Source organism: Amblyomma americanum, chromosome 11 (genome assembly GCF_052857255.1).
Source record: "Amblyomma americanum isolate KBUSLIRL-KWMA chromosome 11, ASM5285725v1, whole genome shotgun sequence".
Taxonomy (NCBI): domain Eukaryota; kingdom Metazoa; phylum Arthropoda; class Arachnida; order Ixodida; family Ixodidae; genus Amblyomma; species Amblyomma americanum.
In genome coordinates, this window is record NC_135507.1 from 59,902,620 (window position 1) to 59,924,292 (window position 21,673).

The following is a 21,673-nucleotide window of genomic DNA, read 5'->3' on the forward strand; positions in this document are numbered from 1 at the left end:
CAGAACCCGATCTTTATCTCCCTCGCTCCTTCGCGTCTACAAAAAATATACTGCAGCGTACGCATAACATCATGGGACTTAGAACGCGCAGACAATCGTTTGTTTACACTCAACCCGTCTTCAGCACTGTATCTACTCTGTCTGCTGTTTTCGCGACGCACACTATTACCACTATACTGTAAATGGACTACCCAAACCCGGACATACACCCCCCTGAATCTGTGCACCCTCCATCGTCGTCAACCCGACGACCCACCGGCGCTTCCCACTGTTGTTGTTGTTGCTGCCTGAAATATGATGGCACATACCCACGGTGGGGGATTGGCCAAGGTTTGGTGCAGATCCAAACAGGGAAAGTCTAATCCAGGTTTATCTCTTTCCCGCTCTTCACCGGGCTACCGCACGTGCACGGCGCTCTGCAAAGCGGCTAGGCAGCTGGCGACGCTGGGCTGCATGGTGTGCCCGCTTGTCCTGTACGCAGGGCAGTCGACATCTTTGGAGAGTGTTTCACGCCATCGGAGCGCCCAGTTCTCAGGTTGCAGATTACACAGAGAGCATTCGCCTCGCGCTAAATGCGGATGAAGATACATATGCACTGTAATCAGCCCGTCAGTTTTTTCTACAACATGACTGCACCTCTACATCTCCTGCTGGCTTATCCGTTACAGAGCCCTCCGATGGGATTACTTCTGTCCTAATCATGGCAGGGCTGCTGGCCTCCACTGAATGCCTAAAAACTACTACTACTACCGGGCACGACAGCATATACCTAACTTATATGTTATCCTATGGCTTTGATCCGTCTGTAGCGATCACGGTTCGAACATGGTGACTCTGCGGAGAGTGGTGAAGCACCAGCAAAGTAGCAAGACCATCCCCCGTTCCAATTTGTTGGCAGAAACTGAGTTGGGAATCCGGGTAACAATCATGGGATTCCAGCCACCAGGCGAATACGGCGAGAATGAGATTGACAGATGGTAGGCGTGAGGGAAATTGGATGAAGGGCCTATAGAGATACTGGAGGCTGACCAGCTGACTTGGATATTAATTGGAACCACAATGGAATGCTTCCACATCTCCTGGCATGAGGCCAGAATGCCACAGTTCGCTGAAAGAATCAAGTAAGGCTTGCAAAACAGTCTCTCCCAGTTTACGAAATAAGAAGTTAGGTATATGCTGTCGTGCCCGGTAGTAGTAGTAGTTTTTAGGCATTCAGTGGATACCAGCAGCTCTGGCATGATTAGGACAGAAGTAATCCCATCGGAGGGCTCTCTAACGGATAAGCCAGCAGGAGATGTAGAGGTGCAGTCATGTTGTAGAAAAAACTGACGGGCTGATTACAGTGCAAATGTATCTTCATCCACATTTAGCGCGAGGCGAATGCTCTCTGTGTAATCTGCAACCTGAGAATTGGGCGCTCCCATGGCGTGAAACACTCTCCAAAGATGTCGACTGCCTTGCGTACATGACAAGCGGGCACACCATGCCGCCCAGCGTCGCCAGCTGCCTAGCCGCTTTGCAGAGCGCCGTGCACGTGCGGTAGCCCGGTGAAGAGCGGGAAATAGATAAACCTGGATTAGACTTTTCATGTTTGGATCTGCACCAAACCCTGGCCAATCCCCCACCGTGGGTATGTGCCATCATATTTCAGGTAGCAACAACAACAGTGGGAAGCGCCGGTGGGTCGTCGGGTTGACGACGATGGAGGGTGCACAGATTCAGGGGGGTGTATGTCCGGGTTTGGATAGTCCATTTACAGTATAGTGGTAATAGTGTGCGTCGCGAAAACAGCAGACAGAGTAGATACAGTGCTGAAGACGGGTTGAGTGTAAACAAACGATTGTCTGCGCGTTCTAAGTCCCATGATGTTATGCGTACGCTGCAGTATATTTTTTGTAGACGCGAAGGAGCGAGGGAGATAAAGATAGGGTTCTGATCACTACTCCAAGTATCTGAATCAGCAGCCTAACGACCTTAGTGGGGCCTAACCACCAAGTCAAATCAGGTGAGACCACCTCGGAGCGGTATTCGGGTGGTTTAAAAGTTGAAAGGAATGATCTGAATGCCTGCCTTGGGTGTGTGGACCCCTTGAAGAATCCTATGGGTAACCCCACGCGCCGTAGTAGTCTGCCGGCGTAAGCAACGTTAATTGAACCAACTTTGTTCCATTAACGTTGGGCGTAAGTGCCATGGAAAAAAATATTGCTCAACTTACGCGCTGTATGATTCCACAGCGCTTTAGTTTGTGACCCAACCAGTAAACTGCATGGCAGCCAGCTTGCAGATTTCACGAGCCAAATGTGCGAAACAGAAGAAAACGAAACGCTAACCACTGGCACTGGCAAACCACTTGCTAGGTTGACACAGAAAATAAAGCTGCATCGCTATGAGCATCAGTGATTGCAACAAATTCGAGTGGCGAGGTGCGTGATCATAGCATGCAAAAACTGTCGCATTTGCCTGTTTCTGCGCGACAACTTTTTTTTGTTCTTGCACTGCAGATCTGGCTGCATGCGTCTCAATGCATGTCAAGCCGCAGCATGTCGCTAATGAAATTGGGCTTTGCCTTTGCGCGTGGTTTGCGGGTTCCTGACGCGTTCGCGCTTTTACCAATCGGAGCAAAGCTCTGCAAATGTGTAGACAAATTCAAATCATTTTGCCACGGTCAAAGCTGTCCTGGTAGCCAGGGTTAAGACAGTTGACTTTGATGCAGGTTGAATTAAGTACTTTCATTCAAAGTGGATAAATCATATCGCGTGCACCAGCGGACAAGTAAACGCAACAAGTGCTAAGGCACTGATTGCACTGGCGCTTGGCCTCTAATAAGTGAATGCGTCTCTGTGTTTTTCTGTGAGAGTTTTGCTCACACAGTCGTGAGTGAGCTTTTCGTAGCTTTGGCGGTCGTGACTATCGATGCACCATTTACTTTGTTTATGCGGTCCCTTCTGCTTTTCTATCGCACAGCTAGCGCAATGCTCCGATTGTCGCGCTGTTTGATTTTGCGCGGTGGCCATAAAATGCGTGGTACATATGCGCCGAGCAACTGTCATAACTGTCATTGAAAGCACTGCTGTCTCTTCCGGGGCCCCATGGAGGCGATGCATCCGGCGGTACTAGTAGCCACTTGGTCGCGCCGAAAAGTTGAAAGAGCATAGCTTATTAACATTGCTGCTTCAGCAAAGAAACCACCGCACTCTGCTGTAGCAATGAGTAACGATTAAGTGTTTTAATAGCCGGAGCCAGGCCAGAATAAATCCTTGGTACCTTTCTATTGGAGTATTTATTTTTCCTTCTACGTGCCCTCGAAGCATCTATGGTAATATTGTTAAATGCACGAGGCATATGGACGTTGCTGATTGGGGCCTTGGAGTTTTATTTTGATTTGGACTGCATTGCTTTGTTTCATTTTGCAGGTATCCTAACTGATGTTGAAAAGACGAGCACTGCAAATTGCTAGCATAATCTTAAGGGACTCATTGGTTAATGCTTGTGTCCTTTAAAACAGTGTATCTATTGATCTGACTATGTGTTGAGCATAGTTCAGTGTAGTAGTAGTAGTAGTAGTAACAGTAATTTATTGGCGATATTATTTAATATACAATATGCCCTCAAGGTGAGGCTACAGGAGGAAGACGAAGTATGCCTCCTGACGAGGTCTACACACCGAATAATACATCCTGAACAACGGTGGCAGTGTTCACAACAAAAGAACACTTTCACAACAATAAACAAAATTTGTCACAATTAAAACAGTGAACAATGATAAACAATGCAAAACATGCTGAACAACGATTAGCAGTAAATGCAAACACTTTCATGACATGCACATTTGGGTAGAAAAGTAAACAATGCACGAAAACTAAGTATACAGACTTAGTTTAAATTTATACACGAGGAAAAAGAATCCAGTTTCTTCTTAAGTGCACATACACTATGATTTTTTACAGGAATTTATGCAAGAGACTGATAGTACATAAGAATACAATATGGTTATCTATAGCTTGTTTTCCATAGTTCGTTCCAAGTTTTGCAGTGGATGGGGCGACCGCACGTAAACCATATGCAACATTTCTTGAATTATAGGCATTCCGGAAAGAACTGAAATTATGCTTAACTTTTAAAAAATGTGAACAGCCAAACTCTTGCAGGAATAAAAGAAACATTGAACATGAAATGTTTACAAAAGATTTGCTTTGACATCTGGGCATGAAAATAATGAACGCAGAGCCCTTTTCTGAACTGTAAAATTTATATGAATCAGTTTTGTTGCAGGTACCCCAACCAGGTTGCAGTACACAAGGTGGGAGTGAACAAGGGCACATTGTTTTTTAACCTGTAGTGGGAGCAGATGCCTTATATGATAGATAACACAAATAGACCTGGCCATTTTCAGTCTCATGCAGTTTACGTGATCTGTCCACCCCATATCACTGTAAAAATATACACCTAGAAATTGGCAAGTATGGACTTGCTCGATGTTCAAGTCATTAAATGCTAATTTGATGTGATGATCTAATAGTTTGTTTTTTGGATGGAAGAGCATAAAATTTGTATTGTTGATGTTTTATTGCAGTCGGTTAACAGATAGCCAAACCGCGAACTCATTTTAAGCCAGGCATCAGATTGCTGTTCAAATACTTGAAGACGAACCAGAAAAAAGGCATTAGTATCGTTGGCATACAGCATAATATTAGAAGTTAATGGAACGTTGACAATGTCAATTATGTATAAAGTAAATAAAAGTGGTCCCAAATTTGAACACTGAGGGACACCGAAATTTACTGAACCAAAACTAGATTGGATTTTGCTTCGTCAATCTGAGCATACTGGATCCGTACAGTTAGATAACTCTCCTAAAGTGCATTTGCAACGGACTCCATAAGTCTCTACTTTGTAATATAGTATGGAATGCTTCACGGAATCGACGGCATTGCTCAAATCAAAGCGAAATTCCAACAGAAAGAAGCCTATTTTGAAAATTATAATTATAGCGTTTTTAATATCAAACAGTGTTGATTGGGTTGATTTACCTGCCTGAAAGCCATACTGTTGGGGCAGATTAGATGCTTAGCTTGTAATAAGTTATTTAGTGGCCTGAAAAGTACACGCTCTGCTAATTTTGAAAACAGAGGCAATACCGAAACAGGATGATAATTGTACGGGTCATTTTTGTTGCCTCTTTTAAACAACACAGCAACATGCGCAACTTTTAATTTGCTGGGGAATACACCAGAGAGCAGCATTCTATTACAAATATGAGTAAGAAGTGTAGTGATAATATTAACAGCACATATTATGGAAAAAACAGCAACTTCATCATCTCTAGGTGAGCACGTGTGTCCAAAAGCATTAATGATAGAAACAACATCTGCTCACATAGGGGACAAAAATATAGAATTAATATTGCAGCAGGGCAAGTAAAAGTCTACAGTCAGAGTTAAGTGACAGCTAACAGAAGATTGGTATGCTCTGGCAGCTAAAAACTGTTCGCTGAGTACATTAGCTAGTGAGTCTCTGGCATATTTCACCCCATTGATTCTTATCTCAGAAGGAAAATCATTTTCCCTGTTTTCTGTGATGGCCTTAATACCTTGAGAAAGTAATATAGGGTTGTCTAACACAAATAAAAACTTCTTGAATTATAAATTTTTACCGAGAATTTTTAAATTCATGCATGCGCCAATTTTCATGTATCCTCATGCTGGAAACCATGGTCAGGGAAATTTGTTAGCCTGATTACTGTGTGAGATTGCCTTGTTTATTTACAGGTTACTGCCCACACCAATAAATGAGCTGTAATATGTGTGGTCGTGCATTTCACTGAAAGTACCCTGCCTTTCTTGGTGCAGGCATGGTATTCCCATCGTCACAGTGCTTCCTGGGGAAAATACGAAAAAGCAGCTGCACCAGTCCGCCCACTGCAGTCGGAGCTTCATTAAGAAAGACCCCATAGAGCCGCACCTTCTTACCCAAACTGACGACCATCAATTTCAGTGTGACCACTGTGGAAAGAGCTTTGCACGAAAATACGACTTCATAAGACACATGCGTACCCACACTGGTGAGCGTCCGTACAAGTGCCAGCTTTGCCGCATGGCTTTGGCACCAAATGCAACCCTTTCAAGGCATGTGCGAGCCCGCAAGAAAGGAAAACCATATCAGTGGCAGTTCTGTACAAAGGCATTCGACGAAAATAGCCTTTGACTGCCGTGAACTCAATACACACTGTGGAAAAACTGCACTTCTCTAAAGGTTTGTTGCCTTTTAATGGAATTGGATATGGCAGGCATTGCTAGCTAGCAATATTATAGCCTGTTTGGCTAAAAGTATGCAAATTTGCTTGACCTCAAGGTAAACTGGCACCGGGCAATTTTTCAGGTCCTTTCTCTTATTCCTAAGAAATGTGATCATACAGAGCTGTTTCTGTAATTGACTGGGGCTGGCATGGTATGTGCAAGTGAAATCTTTCATGGGAACATGGTATTTTGCAGCAAGATTAAAGTTTGGGTGTAAGTTTTAGTAACAGCTCGTTAATTCAAATTTCAGGGGACCAGTAGAAAGGATTGAATTGTTGAATCGCTTCGGAAAAAACTGACGCGCACTGCTTGTATCACAGCAAGTTTACTTGATAATAGATTGGGCAATAGTCGTCAGCTTTTGAGATGAAAACAGTGCAACAATGATTATTTTTAACATTTCACTCCTTTTTGCGCATGCTTTGCCTGGAGCATCAAAGCACAATGTCTTCAAAATGGAAAGGCCCCCCCTGACTGGCCTCCCCGAGAGAGGTGTGCGGGCAACTCCACAGTATACAGTTCAAGTTTAAATGGGGCTTTTTTGTCAACTGCTTGCTGTGTCGATCATTTCTATATGCAGCCTCCTTTCGGTTTGGGAGCCCATTCGAACTAACCAATGCGAGATTTGTAGCGTCCGAATTAGTGCGCATCTGGTGCCACAGACTTGCATAGGGATTGGTTCGGACCATTCGAGCAAGTCAAATTATTCAGAGTTCCAAATTAATGAGAGGTTAATTAACGAGCTCTTACTCTGTGCGTTACTGATGTTATTTCTTGTCCTTCCACCTTCAAAAGCATAAGCATTTGAAAGAATAGTGTTTTACAATGTGTTGTTTTCTTTTTTTGTTTTATACTACCATGAGTACATAATGCTGGCTGTCTTATTGAGAGACAAGGACAAGGAAACAAAGCTCAACCTCCAAATGATATACGGTTCTTGCTTTTACTGGTAGGTTTTGAGTGTGTTCTTAGTTTTTAAATTTCAGGAAAAAGAAAACTCCGCCACACCAGTCTTGTGTGTTATCATTTGTCAAATACCGTATCTACACGATTGTTAGTCGACTCGTATGTAAGTCGACCCGCCATATCACATTTCAGAAAAAATAAAAACTTGGAGGTTGGTTAAGCTTGGTCTTTGATAATAGAATGCAATAGCATTATCCTGCGGCTGCCACTTATCACCAGCCGCTGCCGCGTGCGGGCCTGCCTTTGCGCACATTCAAAAATGAAGATTTATTAGTCACTGGACTACTACTCCACACCTGCAACATTGTCCAACTAGCGCTGCCGCCGTGATCGTTGTTTAGAGGAATCCTGCGCTTTGCAAACAGCGACATCACCATATTGCGTGGAACAGCTGAAAATTTTGCCTCGCTGCAGCTGGCCCACCTGTATCACCCATTGCAAATGTCGAGCTTCCACCCCGGCGCACAGTTCTTCATTTCTTCGGCATAAAGAATGACTGCTATCTTGAATGTAGCTGTGAACGAGCGCCGGTCGCTTACCGGACCCGGAGCACAAATGACAACTGACAAAGCACTACATTAAAGACTTGTGAAACGCGGCCGGCAGTAGTCAAATGCATCAGAACCAAAAAGAAACTACACGTGAGTGGCGTCGGCTCTTCCGTAGGCTACCGACACTCTCAGGTGCCGCTGCCATTTCGAGTGGCGGTGGCGGCGCGATTGGAACCGCAGTCCTTGCCACCAACTATCGATGCTCCCTTGAGCGCCAAGTGCGCAGTGAAAAGTTAAAAAAAAAACTTAGAGCATGCCTATTAAGAGTAGAACGCGAATGAGTTATTGGGCCGCCGCCCACTCATCATCAGCCGCGATCTGCAACCACACGTGGGAAGTGGAGGGGAGGGGGTGCTGGTTTCTTGCTTACCAATAGCTGCTATAGGCCGCCGCGCGCGGGGCAGGGATCCCGGTTCTGCACGTTGAGATAGCAGCTGCTCAAGGCCAGCAGCAAGAGCGATGCGACGGAGCTACGGAGCAAAAATGTAACCACGCTCTAGCATGCGTGATATATTGTTTATCTCGCCTTTATTTATGGTGTCATGCTTTGGTTTCGATTGTAGATCGACCCCCCACATTGGATTTTGAAATTTTGAAAAATAGGTTGACTTAGAATCGTGTAAATACGTTGAATGTGGTGGCAATTTGTTAGACATTGTATTTTCAGCAAAGTCAGTCTTGTCAAATATTATTTCAATTAGGTGATGAAAGTATTGTGTTGCTGTCACAGCAGCACTTGTCTTATTCCTTTGGACCTTAGTGGCTTTGACATTTCAGCATTTTTGCTGTAAGCAATTACAAATGCTGGGCTTATCGAAACTCAGTGAACTTTCTTTGGTGATTAGATTTGGCTGGAGATCATTGACGTAAAAATTATCATAATTCAAAGCATCTTGTGAAAGTAAAGGTTTCAGAAACGGAATTTCAACAAAACATTTTCTCCTGTGCATTTAGAATTACAGCAGTGTGCTGTGGGCTCCAATACTTCAGCTGCTTTTTTCATGTTGCGGGTTAACCAGTGTTTAGCTGCATTGTAGTTGAGAATTTTTATCAGTTGTAACTGTGTGTTGTAATTTATGAGATTTGTGTATAAATCAATAAAATTTTCTGTTCATCCTCTCACAGTACAAGAATGGAGTAACCCTAAAGAGCTGAAGCTATTAATACCTTTGTCAGGCAACTGCCTGTACACGGTTACAGTAGAAGTGCGTTATAGAAATATAAACTTTTGTCGTGTGGCATAGAAGGTCAATTAGATACCGATGGATTTAGTGTTGAGGAGTGCATATTATTTCTTTATTTGCAAAGAGGGAGTGGTTTAAAGATACTTATTTTGCAGTGGCTTCTTTCTTGTGAGCCTGTGGTAGCAGGCAACGCTAATTCGCTCACATTTTGAGTCATAAGTTCTCTCACATCGTGAATTTTGCTGGATTCAAAAAGCTTAACGCCTTTATTCGATTTTCCATATCGAAAGAAGCTTGTAAGTCCATTGACCGGCTGAAACCCCCTGCCTTTACAAACACTCTAGTGGGCAGCGGAGGCGGCCAGTGGCTTCGACCACGCCATCGTCTGCTACGGTACCTGGGTTTGCTTTCGATCACTTATCGTGCCGTTTGAGAACTTTTCATGTAGAGCTGTCTTGGCTGTCCAGTTTGAACGACTGCATCAGTGAGAAAATATAGCGCTTGCTATATTTGCCTTTGGAATGACATTGCACACTTTGTCGGTCATCTTCAAAGTGCTTGCCAACTGTAAATGAATGCCTGGCACCACAAGTAGACTGCGAAACGGAAAAAATTGTTCTGAAGTTTTGTTACGCGTATATTGCACTCATGCTTGGCGCTCCCAGCCAATGGTGACATGCGCTGCCCCGTATTGCGCTGCTTTAAATATATGTCGCCTTTGAAACGACTCTTCAGACTTTCACAATCTGTTCTAACGGAACCCGGCTTTTTTGCGAAGGGACAACATCATCAGAGCACTGTGAAATCGTAAAACTGATTAGAAAATTTTTCTTGGCATGTATTCTTATAGGGCACTGTTATGATCCGGATGCACTCCAGCTTAAGTGGATTAAGGTGCGAACTCCCTCAACAGGGTTGACCACAGCAGTGGCGGGGACAGGCCACAGAGGCAGCGTCAAGTGGCCAGTCTGTGCTTGGGTCGTCAAACAGAGCGATGCTGTTGAAAGGTTGTGCTGAGGATGTTAATTGAAAGACGGCTGCGACCTCGGCAGAAGTCCCGCGTATCGGACAGCGGGCGGAAGAGAACTAGGACGTTCATTCACGTGCTGGGAATGGCGTGGCATTCCTTTCCCACGGAAGCACCGACTGGAAAGTATTGGTGACGTTGACACAACATTGTTCGCAGATTCCCCTTTCCATCGACCGAGCTATGAGAGAGTATCAGCACTGCCTCCTGCTTTCGGCATTATCACATTTGGCCTCTTCGATTATCCGCCGCTGGCTGCCTCCTGGCTGAATTTGGGTTGCAAGAACGCGGAGCCAGGCGCTCGATTTTTTCGGACTGCCCCGCACACTTCCGGTGGGTGCCCAGAACGTGTTCGTTTTTATTTTTTTTTTTTATTGTGACAGTGTACCTACTGGCTGGATGAGCGGTTTCGGGCTGCCACCGGGCAGCTAGACTTGCCTGGACGATTTTGTGCTGGCAGTGCTCGGGCAACTAGCAGAGGACGAAGAGGTGGTATGGTAGCGGGAAGCGGTTGCAGTCATTTTGATATAGATTAGAAGGACCACGGTTCTTCGTGCGATGTTTTGCTCGATGCAGGCGCTTGTTTCGACTAGACCACAGGGCTTATCGTCCGTGTCACCAGCAGTGGCCACCTTTTGTGGTATGCCGCTGCGGTGGCTGAGTGGTTATGGCGCTCGGCTGCTGGCCCGAAAGACGCGGGTTCGATCCCGGCCGCGGCGGTCGAATTTCGATGGAGGCGAAATTCTAGAGGCCCGTGTACTGTGCGATGTCAGTGCACGTTAAAGAACCCCAGGTGGTCGAAATTTCCGGAGCCCTTCACTGCGGCGTCTCATAGCCTGAGTCGATTTGTGACGTTAAACCCCCATAAACCAAACCTTTTGTGGTAGTTCTCGCTGTTCATTCATTTGTTTTGCGTACGTGTATGTGATTCAAGTTCAATCGTCTCACCACCTCGGAAGCACAAATTTTCACTTCATATTACGATTGCATAGATATACACAAATATTTCTGCTGTTAATTTCGTGCACCCAGCTGACATTGCGATCCTGTTCGAGGCTTTTCACGCGAGTGACCGCAGATTCCTGCTCCCAGTACGCGCGCATATATGCATGTGCTGAGTGTGTTCAGTGAGTTGTAGCATTGATACGGCAGCGTGTCTGCATTCGCTGCATTCTGCACAGTGGCAAGGCAGATATGCTTTGAGATATGCCTAATTGATTGAAACATGTCCTTTTTTAAAAGCCCTCACAAGCGCATTGCTCGAGGCATCTATGCGGGCATATATGTGGGCACGCAGTTTTCACATTGCAGCAGACGAGGTGCGCTCATTCTGTCGTCGGCCACTGTCGTGCAGCTTGATGCTCAAGCCTTCTGCCACAAATGCTTAAAACATGTGAGAAGTACCGTACGCATGCATCTCCTCGTGCCTGGCTAATAAAGAAATAAAGAGAATTTTCCAGCGCGGATCATCATGCAAGCAAACGCGCCGCCGACACGCAAGGCAGGACTGTAGCACCTTTCATTCGAGTGCTATCATCTCCAGTAAAGCTGCATTACATACAGATACGGCACGCACTAAATTTGTACAGTACAGCCGCTTGCTCCAGATGCGTTCACCGCAGCGGTGGCCAAGCGGTTGAGCATCAGCCTCGCATGCGGGAGGTGCGGGGTTCGATCCCCATTTCTGCCGGGTACCCACTGCTGATACAATGGGTACAAACCTTCCCGTGGTCTGGTGCTCGGCTTTAGAGTGAAATGCTTGGGAAATGGGTCTTTGGCCCGACCTTGAGAAATGAAAAATACCTTGTGCCTTAGTGCTCTTTGGCCGTAGATGCCGTTGCACCATAAAATACCATGCTCATCATCATCTAGGTGTGTTCAACCAGCTGATATTCACTTTTGTCGAGATAATGTGTGCATTCTTGGCTGCCAGCAAAAGATAGCACCTGACAGACTACATTTGAATGAAACGTATCTTGATTATTTCTGATTACAGCCTGAGAAATGAAATTTCGTCAATTCGTGTTTTGGTTCAAGGTAGAGGTCTTCCTTGAAATTTCGGAAGGACTGGGCATTTCAGTAGACCCCACTAAAAAAGAGAAGCGACTTTGGGCAATATGCGGGCGGAGGATTTGACAGTCGAGGAGGCAGACGAGACTTTCAAAATGATTCTGGAGTGAAGGCTCCGCAAGGAGAAAGAACAGGAAAGGCAAAAGCTTCGCGAGGAATGAGAAAGAGGATGGCAAGCCAAGTTTTGTGAGAGATAGGCTGAGCTAGAGAAACTGCATGAACAAGTGCTGAAGGAGCTCACACCTAGAGTTCAGTTGATAAAATGGGAAAAAGCGAGAGCTCGCTTGAGAAGTTTTCGAAGAGGAGAAAGTTTAACAACACCCCTCGCAAATTTCGTGAAAATTTACGCCGAGGAGGAGCTAGACCATGGCTGCTGGTTAAAGACGTTGCTGACCATACTCCTGGGTGATGTCAGCGGTGTATTAGTGCACCTGACCGATGTGGAGGTCAACAACTATGAGACAGCGATAAGACTTCTTTACGGGTATTTTGCCATTCCTGTAGATGCACACTCTAAAGTAAGAATTGATGGAAGCGGGCAGCACGCCCATCCGAGTGTCATGCGACCAGCCTAGGAGCCCCGCTTGGTCAGCTAGTGACACAGCCGTTGCTCAGGAGAGTAATGACACGGCAGGTTTCAGCCCAAAAAGGTACGCCAGTTCGGCAGCTGCAGGGGTAGCATTTGTCAATTTAGAGGCGGAGAAAAAATTTTTCAGCTACCTCATCGAAAACAAAGCCGAGCGACCTGCTTCGTTAGCGAGCACTGATGACGCCAACAAAGCCAAAAAGTGCCTTTCTCTAGCCCCGAAGCTGAGGCTGTTTTTACAAGTGAGGCTGATGCTTTCTTTCAAGAAGAGGGTAGTCAGTTTGCAGGCCAGTTCAGTAAAGGATACAAAGGAGACCCTCCTTCAATGCGGCTGGCGAACAATAGTAGCAAAGTATTGGGGACAACACTTTGCTGTAAAAGAGTGACAGCGAGTCACTTGAATGCACCGCTGAAACCTCGGGCCAGAACGCAGCTTTGGTGTAAGAGCGTGGATTAGATCAAATTGCAGGACAGGAAGTTAGGATCATAAGGTCGGATAGCAAGCCTCAGGAGAGCAAGTTGTTAGGCTCAACAGAAAGTAAAGTGCAGTCTAGACAATTTGGGGGAGACAAGTGGGAAATGCGGCTCGGTGCTGCGTCAAAGAGCAGATGTGAAGGATGAGCGCACTGCGAGAAAGGGAGGTGCGCAGCACAGAACAGCGAAGGCAGCGTCCAGAAGGCGGCTGTGTGCAAGGAGAGCCAAGCCATGCGGTAGTCTCCAGAGAAAGGACAAATTACGGGCCCAAAACATTGTAAGGCCAAAGGCCGGTCAAGAGTGTAATCGTCTAAGACTCACCGCGGCTCTCCAGATACGATAGGCACCGCACTAAGGCCGAACTGACCAGACAGGTTCAGAGAAAGCGAAAGCCACCTGCCATGTTGTGGCGACACTGCAGTTTTTGCACGGCAAGTCAAACTTGCAGCAAGCCACAGAGTAGCATGCACTTCTCGCCAGTCAAAATTCCGGAATCGAGAGGAATACATACAAGCATTTCTTTCATGCTGCCCAGGTATTGGGGACATGCGGCCGGAGTGCGGAACAAATTACTGTTCTATGGCATGTGGAACCCGCAGGTGCCAACGCGCACTTAAGACCTTCAGTATTTCTCATGTCACAGCTGCTGAAGCCTGTCTGCGACCCCACAGGGTGCGGCTCGCGAAAAGACGACCTCTTCTAAGGACTCCTGCGCTGGAGCCTCGCTTTGCAGCATGCACTTGTACATAGGTTTACCTGCGCATTGTGAGAGTGTCCGCTGACGAGCGGAAATACAGGGAAATAACTAATGGGCCAAAGTGGCGTAGTTTCTTGCGTGGGCACTACGAGATTGCTTCGATGTTTAGTTGTCACCTTTGTTATAAGGCTTTGCAAGTAACGCTTTACCTGCAGTATTTGCTAGTTGCTAGTGTCTACTGACACGGAAGCACAGCCGAGGCCTCCCTTTGACATTGTATCTAAGGGAGCTCGCGACAGCTCCTAGAGATTTGCAGTATGTTGTTGCTTCTGCACTGTCTACATCTGCTCACTTGATTGGGCATCGGAGGCATTCTCATTCGCTCTTACTTGTATATTATGTAAATAGTTGTGTAGAGTTTCCCTTGCCTTTCTCATAATGCCGTCTCTGATCTTCCTCGTCCCTTCTCCAGCCCCGACCACGCTATCTGAATCTCAACAGCACTGTTCCCCTCGGGATGCAAAACTGGAAAACTGGCCACTGGTGGCCCAGTGTAACAGCCTGTAAGCTCGAAAGAGGCGAAATATGATTAGTATGGTCGTATCCGAGTAAGTCTGAAGTGAATCTCTGCCTACATTCATAACCACTGCACAGAATTTTTTGCTTAAGGAAAAGCAATCTGTCAAAGCATTTCTTGTTACTTGAGAAAGCTAATCACACACTAAAAAAACAGTGGGGCACTCTGTGTAACAATGGACGGGACGCTTGGAAGAGATGATTTATGACTGGTATGTTTGGAAAACACTAAGTCAGCAGTGCAACTGGTCAGATTAATGATTGCTGGACAAAATTTCTGTGTGATGAAGATACAGTCTGTTGTTAAAGTGTTTACTTAAGAAAGCTGATCACACGACTTTATTATCAGCTCAAAAGTTTTGATGTGTCTTAATTGTTCAACATAGTAGATCATTAGAAAGCTAATTTTGTTAAATGTTAATATTGGTCAGTGGAGTAATGTGGCACATTTTTATGTTGTACCCAGTGCACATAAATTACACAGGCCTCTCCAAAAAGTGTTTGATCACTATTAACAATTTTTGTATTGCTATAAGGCCGCAAAACTGCAATAAGTGATTGTGCAGTTGCTTTCATTTGATCATGTCTTCTGTGTTTTGTAGCCCATGCTATTGAGTAGCTGTCTAAAACTGTGCTATTAAGGATAAAAATTAATTGCCTCAAAGTGTGCCATAAGGCTTCATGCTAATTCAAGCAGCTTTGCGGGGATGCTTGTCGGAGATATGGGATGATTGTTAAAAGAGCTTGGGAGTTTACTTTATTCAAATATTGCTATTGTTCTTGCTTTTTTTCTTGCTTATGAGTCGCGTGAGGCACGAAAGAACTGCGATAAAATTTGCTGGTTCCTCGTTTAAATTCACTTTAATGCTAAACCTAGCCTGCCTCAACTGATATAATGACAACGAATGCAGAAGGAGCAATCATATTGCAGTTTTGTCATGCCTCACGTGATCTATATACACACGTTGACGTCACAGTCAGCAGGCAGCTGTTGAAACAGAAGAAGCATGACCGAACAATTTGACTATAAATTATTCACTGTTCATAGGCAACTATCACATGGTGATTCATGCATAGTAGTGTCTTCTGCATCACTGTAGCGAAGAAAACCTGCCATCAAAATTGTGTTTATACTTCTTTAACAAAATACTGTGGTGGGGAGCCTTGCAGTTCTTATTCTGAACAACCTTTTTGTTCTGTTTCGTTTTGCAGGCATCGAAACGAATATTGGCGACCTATGAGTACACAAGCTGCCCAAAGGACCATCTTCTAAAACCACTGCTTCCAGCATTTGCAGGCTGACCTGCTTGATGTTCATAATGTAAAATAGCATAGCCAGTGATCTCGGACTGTGGTGTCATTGCACAAAATCGGACGTATCAGACCCTGCCTTGTTAATGCCTGGAACACTACCTCATCCTTACAGCAACCAGCCAAGGTGTCTCAGCAGTTAGGGTGCTCGGCTGCTGACTCGAAAGACACGGGTTCGATCCCAGCCGCTGTGGTCACATTTTGATGGATGCAAAATGCTAGGATGCCATGTAATATGTAATGTAATGTAATGTGCAGTTTCAACCCTAGGTGGTTGAAATTACCTGGATCTCTTCCCTATGGCATCCCTTATAGCCTGAGTTGCTGTGCGATGTTAAACACTATAAGCAAACCAACTGTCTTTCCAAAGTGAACAATGGATATTGTGAAACATTTTTCAGATGGAATTTTGCATGATTGCTGAGGAAACCTTGTGATCCAGTAGACTGCAGCACAAGTTGCAGACGCAAGCTAGAGGGTACAGAGCAAAAAAAAAACTGCAGTATTAAAAGTGCATCTGTTTGTGTGGCTGTGCCTTTTCTGCATCATACTCTGTCTTGCCTTTTGTGCTGTAGTCTCACCAGTTTAGCTCTTCAGTTTCCGTTGTAGTTCTGTCACCCTTTTGAGCTTCCGTGTCTCATTATTTAATGGCTTATTGTTTTCTGTATGCTTCTGCGTACAACTTCTTTATAGTGTGAGGTGTGCACAGCAGTAGTAATTCCTTTTGGTATGCCTTCAGATGATGTGCGGCGATTTTTATCTCTACTGTTTCATCTGATGTCTATAGAAACTTCTGATGCTTGTGCTTCTGATCCTATTTGCTTTGGGAAATACTTATCTAGTCTGGTCTGTTGTGATTTGCTATTAATGATTCATGTTTATCTTTAGTGCCAAGCTTTATTTTGGTGACGCTGCTGACAGAATTGGTTTTGTCCTTGAGGTTTTCAATGTGAGTGCTTCCGTTCTGCATTTATTTCATCGAACCACCAGCCATCACTATGCTAGATTTATTAGAGGAGTTTCACCTGCATAATTTTTTTACTTTACTTTAATAGAGAGAAGGAATACGCTCATTGCCAGTGTACTGTGTTTCTAGTGAAAGCTCATGGATATTATTTGTCAAAAACTCTTGGGCAGGCTTGGCAGATCTCCATTAAGGCAGGTATTACACGAGCACTTTGTCTAAGTTGCTACGACTTAAGTTGGCTACAGAGTATGCTCGTTGCTCTGAGTAGTTGTTTGAAAGTTAAAATATTCTCCCTCCAGCTTCATGGAAATTTATAAATACTAGCAAATTTTATTTAAAAACTCTTCTTTTTGTTTTGATGGTCAACCCATCCACCTTGAAAAAAAAACTTAAGTTAAATGTGTAATATTGCCAAATTTGCTATAACACGCATGGTCTCGTATTTCTCTGAAAACACCCTGCCTTTCTAGGTGCAGTCCTGGTCACAGCTGATCCCAAGCTCGGAGTGCTGTCTGGGGAGAACATGAGTCAGCAGCTGCACCAGTCCCCCCACTGCAATCGGAGCTTCACAAAGAAAAACCGCCAAGAGCAGCATCTTCCCAACCATTTGGATGACCGTCCCTCCAAGTGTAACCAATACGGAAGTAGCTTTGCTCAAAAGGTCAGCCTGAAAAACCACCCACGTACGAAGACTGGTGGGCATCCATACAAGTGTGGCCACTGTGACAGCAGCTTTGCTCTCAAGAGCACCCTGAGGATCCACCTTCCTACCCACACGGATGAGCGTCGATACAAGTGTGACCACTGCGGGAGCAAATTTGGTCAGAAGCGCCACCTGGGCCAACACCTTCGTACCCACACGGGTGAGCGTTCATACAAATGTGACAACTGTGACAGCAGCTTTTCTCAAAAGTACCACCTGGTGCCTCACCTTCGCACCCACACGGGTGAACGTCCATACAAGTGTGACCACTGTAACAGCAGCTTTGCTCTAAAGGGCAACCTGCAGCAACATCTTCGTACCCACACGGGTGAGCGTCCATACAACTGTGACCACTGTGGGAACAGCTTTGCTGAAAAAGGCACACTGGTGAAACACCTTCGCACCCACACGGGTGAGAGACCATTCCAGTGCCAGCTCTGCCCCATGGCCTTTACACAGAGTACAACCCTTGCTAAGCATGTGCGAGCCCATAAGAGTGAAAGACCTTATTAGTGTCAGTTCTGCACAATGATGTTTAAAGAAAAACAGAGTTTAAAACGCCATGAGAACAACAAACACGCTTCAAAAAATCACAGTTCCTCAAAGTTTTGATACCTTTTCGCAACATTAGATGTTAAAATCATTTCTAGCTATCTTGTCTTTATTTTTAATTTGCCTTCTTGAGAAAAAAGTTGCAAATTTGCATGCCTTCAAAGTACATCCGCATAGGGCAATCCTTCTGTTGCTTTCACTCCTCCTTAAGAAACCTGAGCATACCAAGCTGGTACTATCATGAATGAGACTGAAATCCTGGCATCTGCAGGTGTGATCGTGTCATAATTTTATTAGTTTCAGCGCATTGAATAATGTGCGTGAATTGTGGTTGCAGTGTTTGGCACTAGCTAGCAAACTGACTTACTTACGTCAGAGCAATTTAGCTTTTTTTTGTGAGTTTGATGCCACCAGAGAAGCATGCTGTTTCATTATTCTTTCCATGCTCATGTTGTGGCTGTAGGGAATTAAGAGCAGAGAAACAAACCTTAGCTGCCTGATGATAAACATTGCTCGCTTTTGTTTTCTGGTTTTCAGAGTTTGCTCTTGGTTTAAGTTTTTAAAAATGAAGGCTTTACTGCACTAGATTATTATTACCATTATTAGAAATACTGTCAACCTTCAGTTGAGGGTCATTACAAATAGGGATGTTACACATAACATTCATACTAACATAAAGAGCCAGATACAAAAAGAAATATGCACATGCACTGCAGTGTCCTATGGATACAACACAGGATACGATATACAGGCTATAAGACACGTATTCAAACGATCAGCCATCTGCCGTACGCACTAAACAGAAAAAAAAACAAAAGAAAAGCACTGCGATATCCACATGGTACAGATGTTAGTAATGGACCTTGACTGCATTTGCAAACAATGCGGTATCAGAACTGCAAACAATTTCTGCAGGCAGCTTGTTCCACAGCTGTATTGCCTCTGGGAAAAACGAACAACCACAGGCATTGGTTTCAGGACAGTTACGGTTGAATCGCTTCACTATGATTTAAGTGGGAGCTCTGTCTGCCTGGAGGTTTTAAGTACAAATTTTTATTATTTTTTAGTTTGCCGTGAATTATTCGAAATAACGTTTTAACTCTGCTTCTTGCACCTATCTTCCAATAAATCAAGACCGCAAGAATTTCTGTCCTTCTATATTTCGAACAAATAAAGCGTGCCGCCTGGCGTTGCACCTTCTCTATCTTGGCCCACAATACCTTTTGATGGGGCGCCCATGCTGCTAATGAATATTTTAGGGAGGGTCGAATAAGAGATCTGTAAGCCAGCAGCTTAACATCTTTTGTTGTCTTTCGCGGTATTGCTCTTAGAAAACCCAGTTTCTTTTGTGCTGCTGAGCATACTCTTTCTACGTGATTGTGCCATTTTAAATCGTGCGACATAGAAACGCCAAGATATTCGAAACAAGAAACGTTAACTAGATTGTATTCTTGAATATCATGCTGAAAAATAAAAATATTCTTTTTTGCAGTGATATGCATGTGTTGTGATTTGCACATTCATGTGCATTATCTGTCGAGTAATCCGCTGTTCTTGCATGTGGCATATCTTTATTACAAATTGCATTGCCAGTCTTAACAAACATGCTCTATAGATTTGAAGGCAATCACCTCACTGTCTCAACAGCAGCTGTTGTTCTCATTCCATTTTACAGTGTCAGTTTCGGGATATTTCAGCATTTCTGTAGCATGCCCTTGTATATTATGCTCTGCTTACGGAAATTCAAGACAACTTGCTTTGGTGGCTGGATTTCTCAAGATGCCATTGAGATAAACTATGTCAATTTATAAACAGCTAGCGTAGTTGCATTTGTTAAAAACCAGTAATCTTGAAGAAACATCTACCCCATCCTTAGATTTAGCTAATGTTGTGAGCATTAATACTTTTGAAAACAGAGGCGCCAACCAGAAAAAAGGTCTTACTTGATGCTTCTGCCCCCAGCATGGGGTCCTTCACAGTGAAGATGTAGGCTACTTGTTGGTGCGTCTCTTTGTTTTCAGATGAACCCCCCGTGTAGCCAGTATTCCATTGCACTCTCAGATTTGCTCTTCAGTATTATATCTGCTTTTTTTCATAAGGTTGGTTAGGTCACAAATGGTTTATTTGCTGCTTGGGAGTGTTTTATCAGTTGTAATTGTGTGCTGTAACAGTTTCCAGGATTTGTAATCAAATCAATAAAATTTTTCTCATCCATACAAAGTATAAGGATGTGGTGCCCACAGAAAGCTAAAGATGTCTGCAGCTTTGGTCTCAAGATCACCCTGATGCACCACCTTCGTAACCACATGGCTGAGCGTCCATGCAAGTGTGAGCACTGCAACGAGGTGACTGCCTTTAAACATGGTGGGAGTGCAAGCACATTGTGGACATGACACAGACATACTCCGAATATCAACTGGTCGCTCTATTTATAGTGTTTTTAAATTTATGGGCTGAAAGATATGGCACTAGAAGACAGAGATGAACTAAAAACAAATAAAAATTATGAATTCAGCCGTGCTTAGAGTGCAGATGTTGCAAAGATCGACGGGTCAAAGAACTGAAACAAAACAAAACCAAGCACTGCTACTCTTATTGATGGGATATGATTGCAAGCATTTCCTTCTTTATGGATCCAGAACACTTCAGATAATTTGTGTGCGCACATCTGCACGTTCGTCGTCTTCGTCTCGGCAAGGAATATTTAAGTTTGCTGAAACAGAAATGTTGATTGGGCAGGTTGGTTCATCACTATATGGGGTGGCTGCACTGTGTGAACAGCAGAGCTTCTAAACCTGTTTTAATTATATATATATGTATACATTTATGGGGTTTAACATTCCAACGGTACTCAGGCTATGAGAGATGCGGTAGTGGAGGACTCCGGAAATTTCGACCACATGAGGCTCTGCGTACCAACATCGCACAGTACACAAGCCTTTTGAATTTCGCCTCCATCGAAATTCGTCCATTTCGGCCGGAATCGAACCCGCGTCTTTTGGGTCAGCAGAAGAGCCACCGCATTGGCCATATATATATATATATATATATATATATATATATATATATATATATATATATATATATATATATATATATATATATATATATAGTTATGAATACCGTTATCCCAGCAGTTCTATAAAATTATCGGCATTTGTTTTCGTTCTCTTCTTCTCTTCTTTCATCTGCTCACAAATGAGACGTGTTGATTGACAATGCTCTTCACTTTCTTTTCCTGAGGAAAGTGAGTCTTTCTACCACAACCTGATGTGACATGCAAGGAACAAGCAATAAACTAACGGAGAAACTAGTGAAATATGCCTTACACGTTGCATGCAGAAGGTTAAAATCATACACAACCCTGGGGTGGCAGCATCATTTAGGTGGTGTTGCTATTTAGTTTGGCATCCTCATGTTCTTGATGGTTGAAAAAGAGTATTGAAGTAATTAGAGACACCTGCACATAAAGGGTTTATTTGGTGGAATGGTACTCAGCTGTACATTCAAATCAATCGAGCATTAAATTCCGGTTTTACACTACTAAGCACAAATTTGCATGCCTATTCAATAACCAGTTAGGGGTGGTAGAATATTGTAGAAAATAAATTAAGAAGTGCATAGGATTGGGCATGTTGGTCAGACATGCTAAAGGGAAGAATGGCGCAGCATCAAGTAACAAGGACAGCAGGAGTGGACACGTGTGTGGGGCG

The 21,673-nt window shown here is 44.2% G+C and overlaps 1 protein-coding gene across 1 annotated transcript; it reads left to right on the forward strand.

Moving 5' to 3' along the window:
• Window positions 1–825: 825 nt before the first annotated feature.
• On the forward strand, window positions 826–19,383 carry LOC144110804 (uncharacterized). The gene is made up of 3 exons (XM_077643895.1): window positions 826–977; window positions 5,850–6,061; window positions 17,176–19,383. The coding sequence occupies exons 1-3, from the start codon at window positions 826–828 to the stop codon at window positions 17,919–17,921; spliced, it is 1,110 nt and encodes a 369-aa protein (XP_077500021.1). The 3' UTR covers window positions 17,922–19,383.
• The last annotated feature ends 2,290 nt before the right edge of the window (window positions 19,384–21,673 follow it).

Bases quoted from the DNA above. Each gene is read 5' to 3' on its own strand.
- LOC144110804 (XM_077643895.1), top strand. From the start codon at position 826: ATGGTGACTCTGCGGAGAGTGGTGAAGCACCAGCAAAGTAGCAAGACC. The intron at 978-5,849 runs GTAGGCGTGAGG...TTCTTGGTGCAG, and splicing joins GAGAATGAGATTGACAGATG to GCATGGTATTCCCATCGTCA. The intron at 6,062-17,175 runs GTGAGCGTCCGT...CTGCCTTTCTAG, and splicing joins ACACATGCGTACCCACACTG to GTGCAGTCCTGGTCACAGCT.